The 19,387-nt window shown below is 44.7% G+C and overlaps 1 protein-coding gene across 2 annotated transcripts; it reads right to left on the bottom strand.

The window, feature by feature from the left end:
• Positions 1 to 1,834: 1,834 nt before the first annotated feature.
• Positions 1,835 to 19,182, bottom strand: CSDC2 (cold shock domain containing C2). 2 transcript variants are annotated; one of them, XM_077934930.1, is made up of 4 exons: positions 18,972 to 19,182; positions 8,144 to 8,387; positions 7,214 to 7,336; positions 1,835 to 6,979 (listed from the first exon to the last, which is right to left on the bottom strand). In XM_077934930.1, exons 2-4 carry the CDS (start codon positions 8,317 to 8,319, stop codon positions 6,817 to 6,819), a joined length of 462 nt encoding a protein of 153 aa, XP_077791056.1. In that variant the 5' UTR covers positions 8,320 to 8,387; positions 18,972 to 19,182; the 3' UTR covers positions 1,835 to 6,816. The 2 variants fall into 2 exon arrangements, with proteins under 2 accessions (XP_077791056.1, XP_028602656.2); XM_028746823.2 differs by having other exon boundaries at positions 18,871 to 18,977.
• Positions 19,183 to 19,387: the final 205 nt, after the last annotated feature.

Genomic DNA, 19,387 nt, shown 5'->3' on the forward strand with positions numbered 1-19,387 from the left:
AGTCTAAAACAGAGGACACCAGGCTGGAGAAGTCAGGTTTGAAAAGTTGCATCAATGATGTTTTCACCTAGTACTGTGTCTTCATGTCTGCATCTTCACTTGTACCTGGTTTAACTCCTGTGCTGCTGTATTTCTGTTTTGAAGAGATTACTCCTCCTTTCCCCTTTACCCACCGCCTCTTTTCAGCAGGAGATATCTGAATGACTTTCACAGGAAGGAACTGATTCCGACACAGAGCCACTGGTTTTTTTTAGAATGGACCAAAAAAAAAAGCAATGTTCAGTTAATGAGAAATGTATCCTTATTTAAATTTTGTGTGAAAACCAGATGTCTATTACTGACCAATTTGTGGGTTTTTGTTCACAAGCAGCTGTTTTATATATAAACTAGAAATATATATATATATATATATATATATATATATATATATATATATATATATATATGCTTTTTAATGCATCACAAACAGGCAGCGGAGCTCCTACACCCAGGCTTCTATGCTTTGTAGTTCAATATTGTAACTTAATGTGGAACTAAATAATAATAATAATGAAGGCACAGGAAATCAATACTATTTGTTTTTGTTATTTCTGGGTAATTTGCATGTGCTCAAATTCAAACAGACAAAAAGCACAAACAGTAACAACTTGGCAGCTTATTTTGACCGACCACCTACAGTATCTGTGAGGGTCACAGATACAATTCCCTCACAGAGCCTTCTCCAGCCTGGATTATGCTGGGCTTCAGTCAGCCCCAATCCTTATGGCCAATTGCCAAGGATAATGGTATTGCAGTCTAAAACATCTAGAGGACACCAGCTTGGGGGAAGCTCCCCTAACACTTCCACATAAAAGCTTGTGATGGGAGGGAGAGAAACACATTTGCCTGAAACTTTGAAAAGCTGCTGTCATTCAGAACAGCCCGTCCCGTGCTAGATGATTACGTGTATGGCCGTTGTCCCCATAAAGCATTATAGATGCCTTAGACCAGGCTTCCTCAACCTCAGCCCTCCAGATGTTTTGAAACTACAATTCCCATCATCCCTGACCACTGGTCCTGCTAGCTAGGGATCATGGGAGTTGTAGGCCAAAAACATCTGGAGGGCAGAGTTTGAGGAAGCCTGCCTTAGACCATATTGATATCATACATTTAAAGTGCTGCTACCACTTTAAAGAGTCACAGCTTCCCCCAAAGAATTATGGGGGCTGCAGTTTGCTAAGGGTGCTGAGAGTTGTTGGGAGGCCCATCTTCCCTATAAAATTCCCAGAGTTCCTTTAGAGAGGGATTGTGGCACTACAGCTTCCAGAACTCTTTGGGGGAAGCGGAGAATGTTTCAAGTGATATTGTGCTTTACGTGTATGGTGTGAATGTGGCCTAACTGCAGGAGGGGCAGGTGCACACATGCTGCCCTCATCCCCTCCAACACTAGAGTTTCTGCTTGAGCAGGGAGGTCTACAAAGGGATTGTGAGAACCCTACACAAATGGAGGCTTGTGAGTGCCTTTAGTGGAGTGTATTTACAATCCCAATTAGATCTTCCACCAAACAGGAGGTGGTCAGCCATGGAACAGCCCCACACCTCCTACGTGCTTAGACATCAGTGCCTGAAGGACTTTAGATGCGAGGTGAGTCCTTACATCTTTCCTAAGGTGCCATTTGGGCAGAGTATATGGCCCATGGTGGTCAGTCTTTCTATCTGTCTTGAACAGAACAGTCAGACACCTGAAGACTAGCCACCCAATTCCCTAGATCCAGATTTTGTGACGTCATTCTGGTATTATCTCCTGTACCAAAGAACCGCCCTATAAAGGAAGAACGCAAAAAACAGGAGAGACTTGTGGGAAAGTCACTTTAATGGTTTATTGCCGGTGTTACAAAGGTCAACACGGGGTCAGACAGGCAAGGACCACACCAAAAGTTGTAAAAACACAGACACACCATAGGTAACAAAGATTATTTCAGAAAGAATCAAAAGCTTTCCCAGAGAGAAGATGCCATTTTGTGGCACTTCCACTGCTATTGCACCTTCAAGGGGAGGGGCAGAGGCGAGGAGCTGCTGGTGTTTAATGTAAGCAGAACAGCAGCAGGAAGTCCCTCTGGCTGTCACAGGAAGCAGGTCACACACGGGGGTCTGGATGCACCATGGGAAATTGCTTCCTTTTCCTGCTTCGTTCCTCCATTGGACTGTTTGTTCACCTTGGGAGGGAAAGACTAAAACATGTTCCTTCCCCAATGTCTATGCCTATGTCAAGAGTATATGCATCTGAGTTTTAAAGGCCTTTAAAATAAACACTTCACTACTCTCATTTTATCTCGAATACAGAGAGGGGAAGCCCCTCTGTACAATTTGGCTCCAAGACACATAGTTTTGGATGTTGTCCTTTTAGTCCAAGGAGGACACAGAATGTTTCTATAACCAAACAGCTTAGAACTTGGAAAGAACTAGTCTCAGAAGCAAGAGAAAACCAACACCCTCCCTAGAATGTAGTTGGGCAGCCATTTTGAGTAGTGCAATTTCAACACCACATGGTTGTGTTTGCAATAGTATGCTACAGATTTAGAAAATTCACATTGTCAGAGTTTCCAGGTTGTTCCTTCAACAAAGTAGGTACACGGAGGTGGTGTCATCGTTCCCTGTATGTGGAAAATAGCACATCAGGGGCAGGTTGGGTCAGAATCTCTCAACAATGCGCTCTTTTCTAGATGTAGGGTGTATATTCAAAAATATACCTGCAATGCTCAGTCTGTTCCAGAAAGACTCATGATTTCGTTTAACCTGTAGATGAACCCAAAACCATTCTAGACATATCCATCTGACCATGTGCTCCTTCTGGAGGGCCAGTCCTCATTTCATTTAGAAACCAAAGCCCACATACTTAACTGGAAGCTACTCAGGTCACATCTACACCATACACTTTCCTCCAAGGAATCCTGGGAAATGCAGTTTCCCCCTCACAGAACTATAATGCCAAGTACCCTTAACAAACTACACTTCTCGGGATTCTTTGAGGGAAGCCATGTGCTTTTAAGTGTATGGTGTGGATATAACTCCAGTGTTCTAACAGGACTACATTTAACAGCATTATCAGCACACATGGAGGGAAATAATCCCCCTCTGGGCATCTTTGCACACACTTTCCTGTGATCATAGTTTGACACTGTAGTGCTAAACTGAAAACATGAGAAGTGCTCCTGGAAAGAAAGAAAAAAAGCATGATGTTATAATGCTAGAGAACACCAGGCTGCCATTATACACCTGTTTCTTGCAGAGTATGCGGTCTATGCTGGCTGCACAGTCGCACTCCAGCACCCAACTATGCAAATTCTGCACCCCTGTGGGAAACCTTTGGCCCTCCAGATGTTGCTGAACTACAGCTCCCCCCGTCCTTCACCATGCTTGCTAGGGCTGAAGGGAGTTGTAGTTCTGCAACATCTGGAGGACCAAAGGTTCCTCAGGTCTGTTCTATACTGTAGAGCAACTGTTTCCCAACTATGGGTCTCCGGCTGTTTTTCGACCACAAGGTTGGGGAACGCTGCTGTAGAGGACCAACGATCACTGAAGTCCCAGAGATGTGAACCACAGAGGACAGGTGTGCAGTAAACAGCCACACACCACCACATGAAAGCCTCTGAAGATGCACTGCAAGTACAAAAAGAACGACTCTGAAGACACCAGTCTCATTCTCACGATTCCAGCATACTTTGGGCTCTATCTACCAAGCTCCTTCCAACTCTCAAATTAAGCCACTCACGTGCATACTTGCCACTTAATCACCCCTCTTAGCTCCTACAACAGTGGTGTGTACACTTCTAGTGCATCATACAAAAGTTTTACGATGCATGTTCAGCCCCTCTGCAAGGTCAAGCAACATCCGATATGATATTGCCCAAGAAGCTTTAGACTTGTCAGTCTACTGTTCAAAATGAGGTTAGCAACTGATTGACACCATGCAAATTCCTAACATGCACACCCTACCCTGGGAATTTTTTTTCTACTCAGAACATCTATTAGAAATCAGGTTTGTGCTTTAGACATGACCCTGTATATCCTGGGGAGAGAAGTAAAAGTTGGGGAAGGCTGGAGAAGAACCAAAACATAACTAGATACAATGCCACTAGAGCCCATTATCAATTACTGGCCCATGAATCTTGTCATTGATACACGATTCCTCCATCTCTTGTGCACATGACCCTCATTAACTACAGAACTAGGGACACAGAGGGCCATCAAAATGTACAGGTTAGGATAATAGTAGGAAGAGTAGGAGAACGTCCAAACATCCATCTTGAGGAAACATGATCTGCAACATTCAGAAACGCAAACACATGCAGACGATACTAAAGCCTACATCTCTGGAGATGCAGAAAATCAAAATGCTATTCTCAAAGCAAATATCCACAGCCAGGAACCACCATACATTGCCCAAGACCATAAAACAGATGCATCGCATAGGCTCTATTCCGTTTCAAATGTTAAAATAGATTATTCTTCTAGCAAAATGCCTTCATCTGCAGTATTTTTTTAAGTGCATTATTTTTAAGCAAGACAAATGTCCTTGGGGAGGGGACTTACATTTTAATATATGTGGGAAATGTAATGTCAGCAGGGTAATAGTCTAATAGCGAAGACTTCAAAGTCAACCTCCCCCAACTTATTACCTTCTGTTTGAAACCAATGGGAAAATGATACATGTATTGATTCTTCTGGCATTACATTATGTTGCAAATTAAGACACTGCACTGCCATCAGAGAGTGCAGCTGCATTTACTTTAGGAGTAACAGGATGGGGGACGGGGGCAGAGAGAGAATCTCAGTAGTTAAGGCAGGAAGACCATGACGATGTCTGAGCAGGGCTTGTATGTCTGTACCGCACACTCCTTACCACCGCATCACTGCTATCAAGAAATCTGGAAAGTGAAACAAGCTGGGAATGAGATACTGCCACAACTGGGGCCTTCTGGAACAAACCACTGCTGTGTGTAGGAGAGTACAGAGTCCAATTAGAATGGAAGAACTTATAGTGACAGGTCAAGTATTATTTGCAGATTTTCAATTGGCTTGTGTAATCCAATGCAGGAAGATTCCATTCTTAGACTTTGTAGGAATAAGTTTTGCAACACTGAAATGGATGTCTAGCCTTCCGTTAACTGGCTATGCCTAAGGCAGGGATAACTAGCACAGTGCCTCCAGGTGTTCTGAACCACAACTCACATCAACCCTGGTCATTGGCCTTGCTAGCCAAGGCTAATGAGAGTGGTAGTCCACAACAACTGAAGGGCACCCTATTGTGTACTTCTCTTCCAAGCAAATGATCACCTTACCTTGAGAAAACCTGTTCTAGTGTTCATATATATATATATATATATATATTCTCTTTCCTGGCTCCCCCTCTCCTGATTTCTGTTCTTATAAAAAGCCACTGGAAATAATCTGCCAAAGGGGGGGCTATTTCAACAGGAATTTAAATGAATCAAGACTCCTTGCAACATAGCATTCAGAATGATCTGCTTTTGAAGTAAACCTGTATCAATGGCACGGAGAACAGACCAGCAGTTTTCACAATATTGTGTATTCATCATTTAACTGAAGGATTAAGTACCTAAACTGCCGCATAATACCAAAGAATTTAATACTCAGCGCTTCTGCCACAAAGTAACTCACATAATGCCTTGGACAGATAGAAGCAGCACAGGACCTGACATTTCCAAGACAGCTTATGATCGCAAGTTCACCTTAATGATCATGTCCAGTGCCCAGTTAATCGCAAATCCCCAACCCCTGAATTCTTGTCTCCTGGTTCAGTCAGGGGACTGAGTAAGAAAAGTAATTTATGCCATATGAGAAAGATCTGACAAATTCAGTTGTGAATACCACATGGATCTTGATAGTTTTCAGAAACTGCTTCTTCAGTGGTGCATTCTACTTGCCCTCTACACAACATCCTTGAGATACTAGACATCCAACGTGCAATTATGTGTGCAGGGGTGGGGGTGGTGGGTGGTGGGGGAGAAGCAGCATCTGTCACCAAACCAGTAATCCAGTTGCCACAGTTTGCCTAGCTGTGGTAGCCAAACCACTGATCTCAACAGACAACAACAGTGACATCAGTGGACTTAGGGAGAGGAGTGCAAGTCATGTGGTCCCTCCCTTACACAGGGCAAGGTGGCTGGGGACGGGGAGGGGGACAAGATGGGACAAAAAGCACATACCTACAAGTGTCTCTGAAGATGGCACAATCTGTGTGGGGCTCTGGGAGACACTGTCTTCAGGCAATGTACAATTGTCGTCGTCCCCCCCCTACAAAATATTACTGCATCTCTTAATACCTACTCTGGCTGAGAAGAACAAGAGAGCTTAATGCAAACTCCCCTGGGTGGACTGCCCGGACCAGGCCCTTGAAAAAGCAATGGGATCATTTGTTAAACGGAGCAGGACAGTACATAAGACTTTTGTTAATGCATTTAGGGTAGCAGCGAGACAAATAAAAGTCTGCCTTTCTGGATAAAGACACACCCAAAAAAAAACCTCGAGAGCTCTTCGTTTGTCTATTTCTGGTACAATTATGAGCTCGCGAGACATAGGAGAAAATCCACCCAGCAACCCTTTTCCACTTCCTGCTTGCCATTTTGGGGAAAAAAGCACAGCTACAAACCAAAAGGTAAATCTTAGAAAAGACAACATAAATGCCAACATGTCACACTGCAAACAAGAATTGCCAGCCTGGGCTCTCTGCCATTGCTCCAGCAGTTCCACCACCCACCACACCATTCAACCCCACCTCCTTGGTGGGGTTGTCCTGCAGGCTCAAAAAGAAGTTTACGATCCAATGATTTGGCCAGACCACGTTTCATGCTTTGTGTGTGGAGCTAAATGAGTAAGCACCACCTCCACAGCCTGGAACTTCTGGTTCTTTGGTGGGATGGGGCAGATTTTGTATGTGACCTCATCTCCTTCTACTGGAACATATTCCCCCTCGATGCTGAAAAAGAAAAAGTAAACAACATTTCAGCAGTTTCTTAATTTTCTGTTTAATTCATCATCACTATTATTAATAAATCTATCAACATCCAGGGCTCCTTCATAAATGTGTCCTTACAATGATACTGTTGACACAAGTAGGGTTTGGGAGAGAGAAAGGAGCAGTGACTGTTCAGACATGAGATACTGGCATCATAACATAAGATGCTAAAGCCTCTGCAGACATGGAACTTACTCAGACACGTGTACAAATATGTCCTCTGTGCCACTCTCTGGGGTGATGAAGCCATGGCCTTGGGAGCGTGAAAACTGCTTACATACACCCTTGTAGACAGGACCAGCGGAAGCACGAGCCGTCCTAGGAAGAAGAAAGAGGTTTGAGACTCAGTCTAAACCACATTGGCATTTCCAGACAGGAAAATGTTCATGTGTTACCTTTCTACACAACCTCACGGTTTCAAGGCTCCCATTCCCCCCTCCAACAGTCCAGACTATAGATGGAACAAAATTTTATACCAATTTAGCAAAGCCTCAAAAACTTTTTTGAAATCTGACAGAGGATATCATTTTTTTAAAAACTTACATTAAAAAGCAACTTGCACAATTTAACATTTCTCAATTCAACAACCACCATAGCTAGGAACGTCGGGAGAAGTTTGAATTAGAAGAGTGAATTGTTGGTAAAGGAAATTCATACTTTGCTTTAGAGTTCTTCCCCCTCCCCCCAAAAATGTTTAAACTCTAGTCAAGATGAGTAAGGTTCCTCAAAGCCTCACAGGTCGTACAATTGATGGGGTCCTAAAAAGAGTAGCATTGCTCCTGAACTGCAAGATTCATAGTTTGTGCCAAGGGCTGCTCAGAAGACTCTGGGGTATGAATATAAAATGATTCAATAGGACTAGTTGACATGGAATTAACCGAAGTTATCAGAAAATAGTGTCATCGTGGTCTTATCACACTACCACTTTCCATCAAAGTCTGAAAGAACTCTGTCAGAAACCGACCACAATCAAATAATGAGTACAAATCAGAAAAAACTCAATTCCTCCTCTTCCCAAGCCCCCTTGCCCTGGTATATTCCACATTGTCAAAGTCTAATTGTTAACCAATTTTAGAATGGAAGTTTAGGTGATTCCTAACTTAGTGGCACAGTCTGGTTACTTACGCAGAGTATGTCCTGGTTCTTTTTGTGGGAAGTGGGCTGGGTAAGTCCCGAAGAAGGTGGGCACCTCTCTCACAGATCCGGCTTCCCTCTCTGTTAAAAGGGAAAATTGGCCACACAGGTGACTTTGGAGAGTGGAGAGGTGGCACAGTGGACTGAGAAGTCTGGTCAGATGACATGGTGTGGCTGTCCTCTGGTATGTCAACAGGAAAGAGGTGATCAACGACTCTCAGCCTTTGGGATCAACCTGTCATGCGAACAGAAAAAGAAGAGTCCTAAGTAATGGAAAAGGGATGCGGGTGGCACTGTGGGTAAAACCTCAGCGCCTAGGACTTGCCGATCGCATGGTCAGCGGTTCGAATCCCCGCGGCAGGGTGCGCTCCCGTCGTTCGGTCCCAGCGCCTGCCAACCTAGCAGTTCGAAAGCACCTCTGGGCACAAGTAGATAAATAGGGACCGCTTACTAGTGGGAAGGTAAACGGCGTTCCGTGTGCTGCGCTGGCTCGCCAGATGCAGCTTGTCACGCTGTCCACGTGACCCGGAAGTGTCTGCGGACAGCGCTGGCTCCCGGCCTATAGAGTGAGATGAGCGCACAACCCTAGAGTCTGGCAAGACTGGCCCGAACGGGCAGGGGTACCTTTACCTTTTAAGTAATGGAAAAGCTGATTGGCAGTGGTGCCACCAGCATGTCTGTGGGCTCCAAGACAATGGTGTATGGAGACTTCCACAGCAGCATTCCAGGGTACTTAAAAACTTGTGTCCATGTTGTCATTAGCCCAGAGTGTAATAAATAGTTCTAACTAGTTGACTGAGGAACTGTGCAGGCTGGGGCTGAAAGGGCAGCCAGATGGAGCTTCTGGAATCATAACCAACTGCCTAATGGAGGGGTACCCAGTGTGTGTTGGACTCCCAACTCCATCAACCCCAGCAAGCATGGTCAACGAGTCAGGAGAATGGGAGCTGGAGTCCAGTTATGTCTGGTGGGCACCATATCAGCTACTCCTGGTAGAAAGCCTGCAATGCTGAAGACACACACACCACTTTCCTCTTCCTAGCCTTGAGATCAGATCAGCCCAACCTCAGAGACCATTTTAACATCACTTCTAAAAGAGATAAAAATGCTGCAGCTCAGTTTGGATAATTACATTTCATCACACAATGCTACTTTTCGGCACTTCCTATGACATTTCGGGTTTGTCTCTTTTGACCACCACACTGCAAAAGAAAAGAAAAGCCCCCCCCCCTTTAGATGCAGCTGCAACACAGATGCTTCAGGCTTATTTAACCATATGAATTATCCACACAGAACTGTGCAGATAATTAAAAGGTGGCTGCATGACGTCTATGGCTCCAGTATTATCCTCCAAATATCTAGCTTGCTAATCTTTGGTGGGAATTATAACATCATTTGCTTTCTCTCCTTTTGCTACGTGAGCTGTCACTTCAAGGCTAAAGGAATTATTTCTGCAAGTGATCTCACAAGTCCAAATCATCTACTCTTCCCATGCTCCCCTGTAGTCCCCCAGTCCACCCTGCTGTGAAAAACAGAAGGATGCTGCAGGCACTGTGATGCTACAGTAACAGCAATACGTGGCCAGGAAAAGAAAGGTAACTAGGTAGGTATAGGGGTGTGCATGAGACACAGAGACAGAGAGGGAGAGGGAAACCAGCTGACTCAAAGAGCACAGACCTGTCACTAAGCCAAAAGAACAGGGGATTTAAGTGCTCAGCTATTTGGTTAGCAGCAGGCGCCTATTTAGTTGCATTCCTTCTCACTCGCCAAAATGGGTGTTTACATAATGCTATAGTAGAACACAGAGAAATCATGCAAGCTTCCTAACCAGGGATCAGGACTAAATTAGGGCAGCAAAAGACAACAGATTCACCGGAACGCCTCTTGGCCAACTCAAAAACTAGTCCCTATAGCAATAGGGGAAGAAGGCAAGAGCAATAAGGGGATACAGATAACTGGGATGTAATGACCTTAAATATGCATGTCAGTGCTAGTGTGTGTTTTAAATGCTCTAGGCCAGCTGCCTCCATTCCAATGCCTTGATGGACTACAACTCTCATCAGTGTAGGCTCTCCGACAAATGGTAATTGCTTGTGTATATGTTAATTTATTTCTATGCATACATTCAAGACTGACCCCGCTTGATATGGCCAGCTAGCATAGTGTAGCAGTTAATATGTTGAACTAGGACCAGGAAACCCACATTCAAATGCCAACACAGCCATGAAACTCTACTCTTGGGCCTAACCTCACTCTCCATACTATAATGTTGAGATGATAAAACTGGGGTTGGGAAAGAGTTGTGTCTGAGGCCTTGAGCTCTTTGGAAAAAGGATGGGATATTAAAATTATATAGAAATCAAGCACATGTTTGAAATTCAAACTCTCCAGTACCACTCAATCATTAACCTGCGACGTGACACTGAAAGCCCAGAACATACAGTACATGCATTTTAAGCCTGCTTAAGTAAGTCCAGAACCAAATACAGATTTTAGAGCGAAATGCTTTCCCACTGACCTTAAGTATTTAACCACCCAGTTTAAGACTAGCTGCAGGGCCAATGGCAAGGAGGGGAAGCCCTCTAACATCTAGGAACAGAGCTGAGGGCAATTTGCAGTACAAGGGCTTCCAACACTCAATAGTTTAAACGAGGAAGTAAAATCGCAAGTCCAAAAATGTTCTGTGATAAGCTGGCATTGTGCTAATTTCTTATCAGCCTCCATGTTTCTCACTTGTAAATTATTAACTGGTTTTATTTATTTTTAAAGCTTATCTCCAGGTCCTTTCAACCATTTAGGTTTCAAAGCAGATTACAATGACAAAGTATTCCATATTAAAAATGTAAAACATAAATTAAAATTAAATTTACGGTTGCCTTTGACCAATTCTTTATGCAGCTCTGTTTATCAGGTTTGTCTCAGAAGAATATCCGATCAGTTGCAGAGTTATACTTTATATTCAGGTAAGCACAGGGCACGGCTCAGAAGTGAAGTAGAATTAGCTGCACTTCCAAGCCAGAGTGTCGGGACTGAGCTTCAATCTGTTGGCCCTCATCCAGACCATTACTGTTCCCAAGCACTGATTCAGCACCTGAGTCAGATGAAAAGGAGAAAAGGAGATGGATGCCACTGAAATATTGATGGCACCTCACTAGGAATATCTAGATGACCTCACTCACTAGTTTCATATGAAATGTTAAATAGCATGGAAGTTGAAACCCTGTGGGACCCCATGGTATAACTGCCAGGCCTCTTCCCGAGCCCAGTCTTCTGGAATTATCTATCGGACCACAACCACTGCAAAGGAACGCCACCCCATCACCACCACCATGGACAGCTTACCTAGAATGATACCATGGATAGTGGTATCAAAGTCACCAAGAGATCCAGTAGAATCAGCAAGGTCACACTCTCCTGTTCAGTGGCAGACTTTGGGGTCTCAAATTTCAGTAGTGTCCTATGTGATGCTCAAATTCGGCACAAACCCACCCACCCCTGCCTCTCACCCTCCATTCTACATCATTGTTGCAGTGCCAGCAACCCGTGCAGCCAAACCGGTCACAGTACCCTAAAGCCAGCTCTGCCCAGTCCTTCTGCCATACGTCATCCATCATGGTGACCAAGGGTATTTCAGCACCAAACACAGGCCTAAGGCCAGATAACCTCCAGTCTGCAAACATAATTAGGCTCACCAAGCTTCCCTATTTAACCTAAACTAGGGTTTCCCAAAATAGGGTCTTCAGCTGTTTTTGGACTACAACTCCCATCATCCTTAGCTTGAAGGACCAGTAGTCAGGAACAATGGGAAATGGAGTCCAAAAACAGCTGGAGATCCATGTTTGAAAACCCTGGGCCTAAACTATACCCATTTCTATCCACCTGTCTATCACCTGATGTCATAAGCAATCAAGCACAGAACAGATAAACCCACATGGTCAAGCTGCAGAGGAAGAATTTCCTTTCTAGCTGCTGGTAGAGTTAAGCACTATATTTGAATTTGACAACAGAGAAAGGTGGCGGATTCAAAAAGTACCAAAATCTATAAGTAGCTGGAAAGGAGAATCAGAGTGCATCTGGAGTGTACTCCTCTCAATCCTTCATGTGAAATCAAGTCACTTGACATCACTGGACATAAAAGGACTGACAGGTGGGTAGACCTACCCATCAGGAACTAGCGAGTGCAGTGTAAGAGGCTTGGTCTCCGCTCAGCAGGGACGACAGAAAGGATGACAGAAGCTGTGTTTTGTCTTTAAGAGGAGTCATCCCAACTCCACTTTAGACCCACTAGTCCTTTTTCGGAAGAAAGGATAAGTGTCGTGGATACCTAGGAACTGGATGTACAGTGGTACCTCGGGTAAAGTACTTAATTTGTTCCGGAGGTCCGTTCTTAACCTGAAATTGTTCTTAACCTGAAGAACCACTTTAGCTAATGGGGCCTCCCGCTGCTGCCGCACCGCCAGAGCACAATTTCTGTTCTCATCCTGAAGCAAAGTTCTTAACCTGAGGTACTATTTTTGGGTTAGCGGAGTCTGTAACCTGAAGCATCTGTAACCCAAGGTACCACTGTATATGGTCACTAGCCATTCTCTGGTTCACAGGAAGTGGAATGGCTTTCCACTGCTATCCAAGTGGATGTTGTAGGCTCATATACTGTAGCCCTACTGGAACAGAGGGCCCTGGCAGATAGTCAGAAGTCATCCCTGAAGAGATATCCATCATTATGTTCTGTGGGTGTGATTTCACTCTCTGTATATTTACAGCCAATGGATTAAACAGCAGGCTAGCAGGATGAAAGAAGTAACACTTGGCATCAATAACTATAGTACTTTGCAGCTTTAGAAAGCAGCAGAACTATTTCATTAATCCCTTGAAATCACGCTGTCTTGCAGTAAGTCTGCTAACAGGCCTACTATAATAGGAAATTCAGAAGAAATGTGAGAGGAGGTAAAAGAATGTAGAAGATCAAACTCTGGCATCCAAATAATATATTTTCGTTTTGTCCCATACCAAACTTCATTTCCCTGTTCAAAAACCCTTGAACTACTGCTAACAAAATACATTTTATAGCAGCTCTTTCCAGGGTGCCAAGATGACAAGAACCACCATTGTGGGTGGAACAAAGGAGTACCTCCAGGTGGAGAACCTGTAGCCCTCTAGATGTTGATGGACTACAACTTCCATCATCCCTGACCGTTGGCCATGCTGGCAAGGGCTAATGGAAGCTGTAGTGCAGCAACACCTGGAGGACCACACAGAGGCTTGGTCTACATAATCTAGCATTCTGTCCCTCAACCAGATGCTCTGGGAAACTCACAGATAAGGCATGGTGGCAACCAGCTATAAAAGCCTAGAGACACCACACGCATTACCAGTCTTCATCATTGCGTATGGAAGTCACCATCCGAAATCCATCATGAAACCACCACAGATTCTACCCAAAAAAATGTCTGTTTCAAGACGAGTCCTGCTAACTATGCAAGGCTTTTTCAGCTTTCACAATTAATAAAAGGTGAAAAGTAAGAATAGGACATGGCAGCAGAGGCCTGTGATATGGCACAAGCAGGCCAAGAAAGGGGATTCTAGTCCATTACTCAAAATGAGAGCCGAAGTCACAGGTTCTACTCCTATTCTAGATACCAGATTTCAAATATGGTGAAGCAGATTTCTGCATCGTGACTGCAATCCAGCTACAAACCACTTCACGAAAACAAACTGCAGAAGTTATCCCCTTGGCAATCGATGGCCTTGGAGAAAATAAATGCAACAAGCCATCCAAAAGGCAGCACAGAACTGCAGCATTCTGCATCAGCTGTTCAACAGCTTACACTTCAAAACACGAAATGTTCTGTGAAGGTGATTTTTTGTTGTATCATTTTATAGGAACAGCAGACCCAGATGCCAGCTCCGTCCCATTGTCTACCTAGCGACACTATGGCCAAACCTACTGAAGCCATCCACAACGACATCAGGCTCATTCTCTTGCTTATCTTCCCATTAGATAAATACCATCGTCTGCAGACAATGCCCTCCTGCAGACGATGCATAGCAAAACAAGCCACTCTCTGCACAAAGGAATGGACACAAATCTAACATCAGAAATGGCAATAAATAAATAAAATCAGTGGGAGGAAAGCTTCATCCTGTCAGGACACTCTGTACCTGACCTTAAGGTGGCCATACTGGAACAAAGGAACTTCAGAAGGGAGACTGCGTGTAAAACTGCTAATAAAACATTCTGTGCTACAACTTGAGGTTTAATCAAGACAAAGGTTTTTCTAGCTACACTACACATAATTGGCTTACCAATGCCTGGATGTCGGTGTTAACTATTTTTTTAAATCATAGAATCATAGAGTTGGAATAGACCACAAGGGCCATCGAGTCCAACCCCCTGCCAAGCAGGAAACACCATCAGAATCCCCTAGCCCTGTGCCTATAGGACTGCAACTCTTCATGTACCTGATATACAGGACTGTGGTCTACAAAAGCTTTTGCCATAATAATAAAGCATCATTTTCAGCTTATTCTTAAATGCAATTTGATTTATTGGGTTTATTTTACTTTACTTTCATCAATTCAGCATTCCAAAGCAGTAATGCTCAGGCTGAAGAGAGGCTGCTGAACTCTGCAAGATGCTTCCCAGCCCACAGGACAGGCTAGCTAGTATTAGAGATTAGTCCATTAGGGCAAGTTGGGCATTGCCCTGCCCACCTCAGCCTACTCTCAAGCCAGTGCCCCAATCTTCTTACTTACAACCAGTCCACTGGGTGGCGGCAGCCGACAACCTCCTCCTTCTCCTCCAGGTTCAAAATTAGCAGGGTGCTAGGTGCATTTTGCTCCTAAAGATTCTCCATTTGTGAGCACCTCAAAAAGTCTGGGTGCCATTTTTTGCGCCTGGCTGACACTCAATAATTACTGAAATGTATGTTCTTGAAGCTACAAACATGAGCCTGACCAAACTGCGGGAGGCGGTGGAAGACAGGAGTGCCTGGCGTGCTCTGGTCCATGGGGTCACGAAGAGTCGGACACGACTAAACGACTAAACAACAACATGTGATCTGAAGCCTCAAAGTGTTTGTTAACATAGGCAATATTGTAAACACCAAATTAAACATGTATTAACAATTTATGCTAAAAATGTGGTGTGAATAATGTGTAACTTATGTGAATTGTGTATTAGTTCATGCTTATCAAAATAATAAATAAAAAGTATTGCCAACCCCCCTCCCTAGTTTGGCAACTAGACATTCTGTTTTGGCACCCAACAACCCAGGTCCCAGAAGCCATTTGGCTCCTAGTTTTTCTATCCCAGTTTCTAACACTGCTCTTCCTCCTCCTCCTCCTTAGTCCCAGTGGAAGTGCCTTACATAGAGAACAGCCCCAGACTCTCTCCAGCCCTGCCACCACTGCAGCAGGCAGAGCAAATCTCTCAGATGGCACTTTTCGCTAAGCTACTACATACACATTTGATTAACATAAGCTTGTCCTGCAGACCAATCTCTTCTTTCCTCTCAGGCCCCTCATCTTTAAATCCCATAATTCTCCTTTTTACATACCTGAAATATCTTGTCAGACTGAAGGGAATCCAACTGCCAGAAAGCACACTCAAGTTTCGTTGCTCAGAACCACCCCTGACCCCCGATCTAATACTAAGGTGCAAGAGTGGTGTATCAATGCATACATTCTTTTGAAACAAGTGTGTGTACATATACTCACACAAATCTGAGTTTAAAAGAGGGCCTTCTCCCACCTGAAATATTCCCATCTTCTTTCTCAGAGGCTAACCATATACTCCTATGCATCAAAGGTGTGGAATATTTCTTCCCATTGAGGGCCATGTTCCCTTGGAGTAATCTGTCACAGGCCACGTAACCATCAGTGAAATTTCAGTGGCAGAAGCTGGGAGGGCTGGAACAAAAAGTGAAAGGGGCCAGAGCTCCTCCCACCCATTTTGTGCGTCTCTATCACTCCTTTCTTCATTTTCTCCTCCTTGCTACTATTAGACTAAGGGCCACATTAAATTAGACCAAAGGCCACAGATTGCTCACCCCTGCTATACACATCTACAGTATTTAGATGCAACCCCACTGTGGTGTTCCTTCTGAACTTACTTCCAGCATTGCATCCTAAACTAGTTATCCTCATTGCATTTTTAAGCGGAAATTTATTGAAGTCTTTCCAGTGTCTGCCCCCTTCACATCAGGGGCACATTAGGCTCTTGGTATCCATCAAGTGTCCTCAGTATTCTATGCAAGACATCATAAATTTGCTATTTTTCTTAAGGCAAGAACTGAGTGTTCATTTATGCAGGGGGTTTGTGGAAGCCTCTCCCTTTCCACCAAATAAACAAACATACTTATTCTTAGCACCTTCCCATATATAGCCACACCTAAAACTTTAGAGAGAGAGAGCCCATAAAGGAGATAGAAAACAAAATATGCTTTCTGGCTTGTAAGCCTCCAGAAATAGACTGACCCCAAACTTATGTAGGCAGACAGTGTTGCTCTGTCCTACTCAGACAGGATTGCAATTTAAATTGTGGTTATAGATCTGGGCAGGGCCAGAGGCTAAGAGACTGAGGCTATGTGGACGTAGCCAGGATTTGAGCGGGGGAGTCTTTTGTTAAGGGGGCAGAATCTCAGCTATGTATTTTTATTAATTGGGGGGGCAGATGCCCCCCCTGCCCATGTCCACATTAGCAGCTTGAAACTCATCAAGGTCATGTCCCCCCCCCCCTACTTTTCAAGTCATTTTTTAATGTTGCTTTTCACTCCTGAGAAAAAGGCGAGGATGCCTTCTTCACCCAATGTGCATCACCTGATTTTGTCTTCCCTGCACCTAACTCCAGTTCCTGGATGCTGTCACATGCTCAACAGCTGCCTGAAATGTACAACTCCTCAGTCTAGCCACAACTTCCATTTTCTAATTGACTGGAAGCTGGTTTGAGAGAAAGCACGTCAGACAGGAGTATTTCTCAAGAAGCTACAGGATACCTATGGATTGTGACTAATTACATGTGTACTCTGCTTCAAACAACAGCAGTGGAAGTAAGCTGGAGTAAGCGGTCAATGTATGCACATGCTGAGCTCCAGAACAGGAAGTTCCCATGTTCTTGCTTTTGCCATGGACTCACCAGGCCAGAAGGCTCTTCACATGATGACTGTTCAGACAGGAAATGGGCACAAAAGGAGCCGCCGGATTGTGGCGTCAATGCCCACTCCCAATTTTCATGTACTAGACCATACAATCCCTGTGGATATACAGATTGTACATGGAACCAGAAACCCCCAAAGACGGAAGGTGAACCTATGGCCTTGAGATATTGTTGGACTCTTAACTCCCACCCACCACAGCCAGGGATGATAGGACTTGCACTCCAACATCCAAAAGGTTGTTTATGCCCCATCCTAGAAACAAAGAATAGTCCCTGACCACACATGCAGATTGTACATGCACTGGGGCCATACACATGAACTAGTAAATGTGATTTTGTACCACAACTAGTTTATTAGGCCCATAGTTATAGAATTAAACACAGTACCATTTTTAAGATGCCCATCTTAAAAGCACACCGCCCAAGAGGTTTGTTATAACATATTGATAATTATTCTTAACAGACTACAAGCAGCCAGAAATACTTAAATAAACCACATTCATAAAGAGGGTTTGAATCCTTTCCTCCAGGTTACAGATTTCCAGGTTACAGGTTACATTTATTCTCTCTCTTATACTGTTCTCCATAGACTTGTATCTAGCAGGGTTTTAAAAAAAAAACATACAAAGGCTATCTAGCCAATGCTCATAAAAGCCTATTTCCTTCCAAGACTGGTTATGATAATGTCATGCAATTGAGAACGTTAATCAACTCATTAATTTCCAGACAGACACCTCTTTGGTGAAAAAGAACTACAACAAGAAAGAAATTTTAAATAACTAATAAAAAAAACCCTGGGTTACATTCTTCAAGGCCTCAATCCCCTTATCTAAAAACAGTCCATCTCATCCCTCTGGTGGAGCTCTGGTTAAGCAGTCACATATACAAGAGGCCGATTATCCAATGAGATTCAAGTGCCATCTTTATGATCTGAATACAGAAGCATCCTTGGAACTGGGAAACAAGATATTTGGGTGGGGGTGGGAGAGAGAGAAAAGAAGAAAGGCAGCCAGCGAGAAAGGCAGGACCAAAAAAGGGGTGGGGACTCCAAACCACCATAGCACCTTCTGGTGGCTTCATCAAAAGCCATGCAAACCAAATACTACTTTAGGTGTGTGCGTTTTTTTATAGGACTATCACTAAGCTTCAATTCTTGCTTTCACATGAGTCCTATCTTTGACTTGCTGGCGTGTCCATTATAACTTGTTAGGTGCCAAAGCAGATTTACACACACACACACACACACACACACACACACACACACACGTCTTCCTGACCAGATCCCTCACCCCTTGGAATAGCAGACGAGAAAGGCGACCCCAGCCGTCGGTTGCAAAGTAAAGCTACCATACAGGCAGGCAGCTATTCGCCATCACCACCTGCACGGAAAACACCCTTCCCCACAGCCATTCGCCCCCAGCTGAAATCGCCCGGCGCGCACGGAGGGGACACGCCTCTCCGCTCCCAGCGCCAGAGGACCTTCTCTCCCCCACCTGGGAGACCCGACACAAAAGAGTTAAGCGAGCCACCCCACGCGAGACCATTCGGCAGCCGGCTCCATCACCTTCCTCGCGCCTCCTCGGCGTGGCCTCTCCCATCTGTCCCCTTCCTCCCGCTCCGGCGCCAATTCACAAAGCATCCCTGCGCGCCCGCGGAGGAAGTTACCTTGCGGCCAGCGGCGCTCCTTCTGCTGCCAGGCTTCTGCTCGCTCTCCTCCTCCTCCCTCTTCACTGGCAGCCTTCTGGCGAATTTTAAACACGGGGGAGGCCGCGGCACCCACACGCCTCCCTCCTCCTGACGTCAGGGCGATGATGGGAGAGCAGCGAGGGAGGCAGGCGGGAGGGATTCGGAGGGGGAACTTCTGCTCCGCGCTTTAAAGAGACACGGAGGGGGGAAGGAAACTGGGTTATCCGCAATGGACGCTGGTTCGCAACGCAGGCACCGAGGAGGAACCGCCATGTCTGGGGGTCCGTGTGAAAATGTCTCCAGCGTGGTACCGAAGGGGGCGAGACTTTTTTCTTGTTTTTTTTTGGAGGGGGCACCCAGATAGGAACCAGCTAAGGGTGCAATACTAATTGTCC

The sequence above is a fragment of the Podarcis muralis genome, chromosome 10, assembly GCF_964188315.1.
Source record: "Podarcis muralis chromosome 10, rPodMur119.hap1.1, whole genome shotgun sequence".
Classification (NCBI taxonomy): domain Eukaryota; kingdom Metazoa; phylum Chordata; class Lepidosauria; order Squamata; family Lacertidae; genus Podarcis; species Podarcis muralis.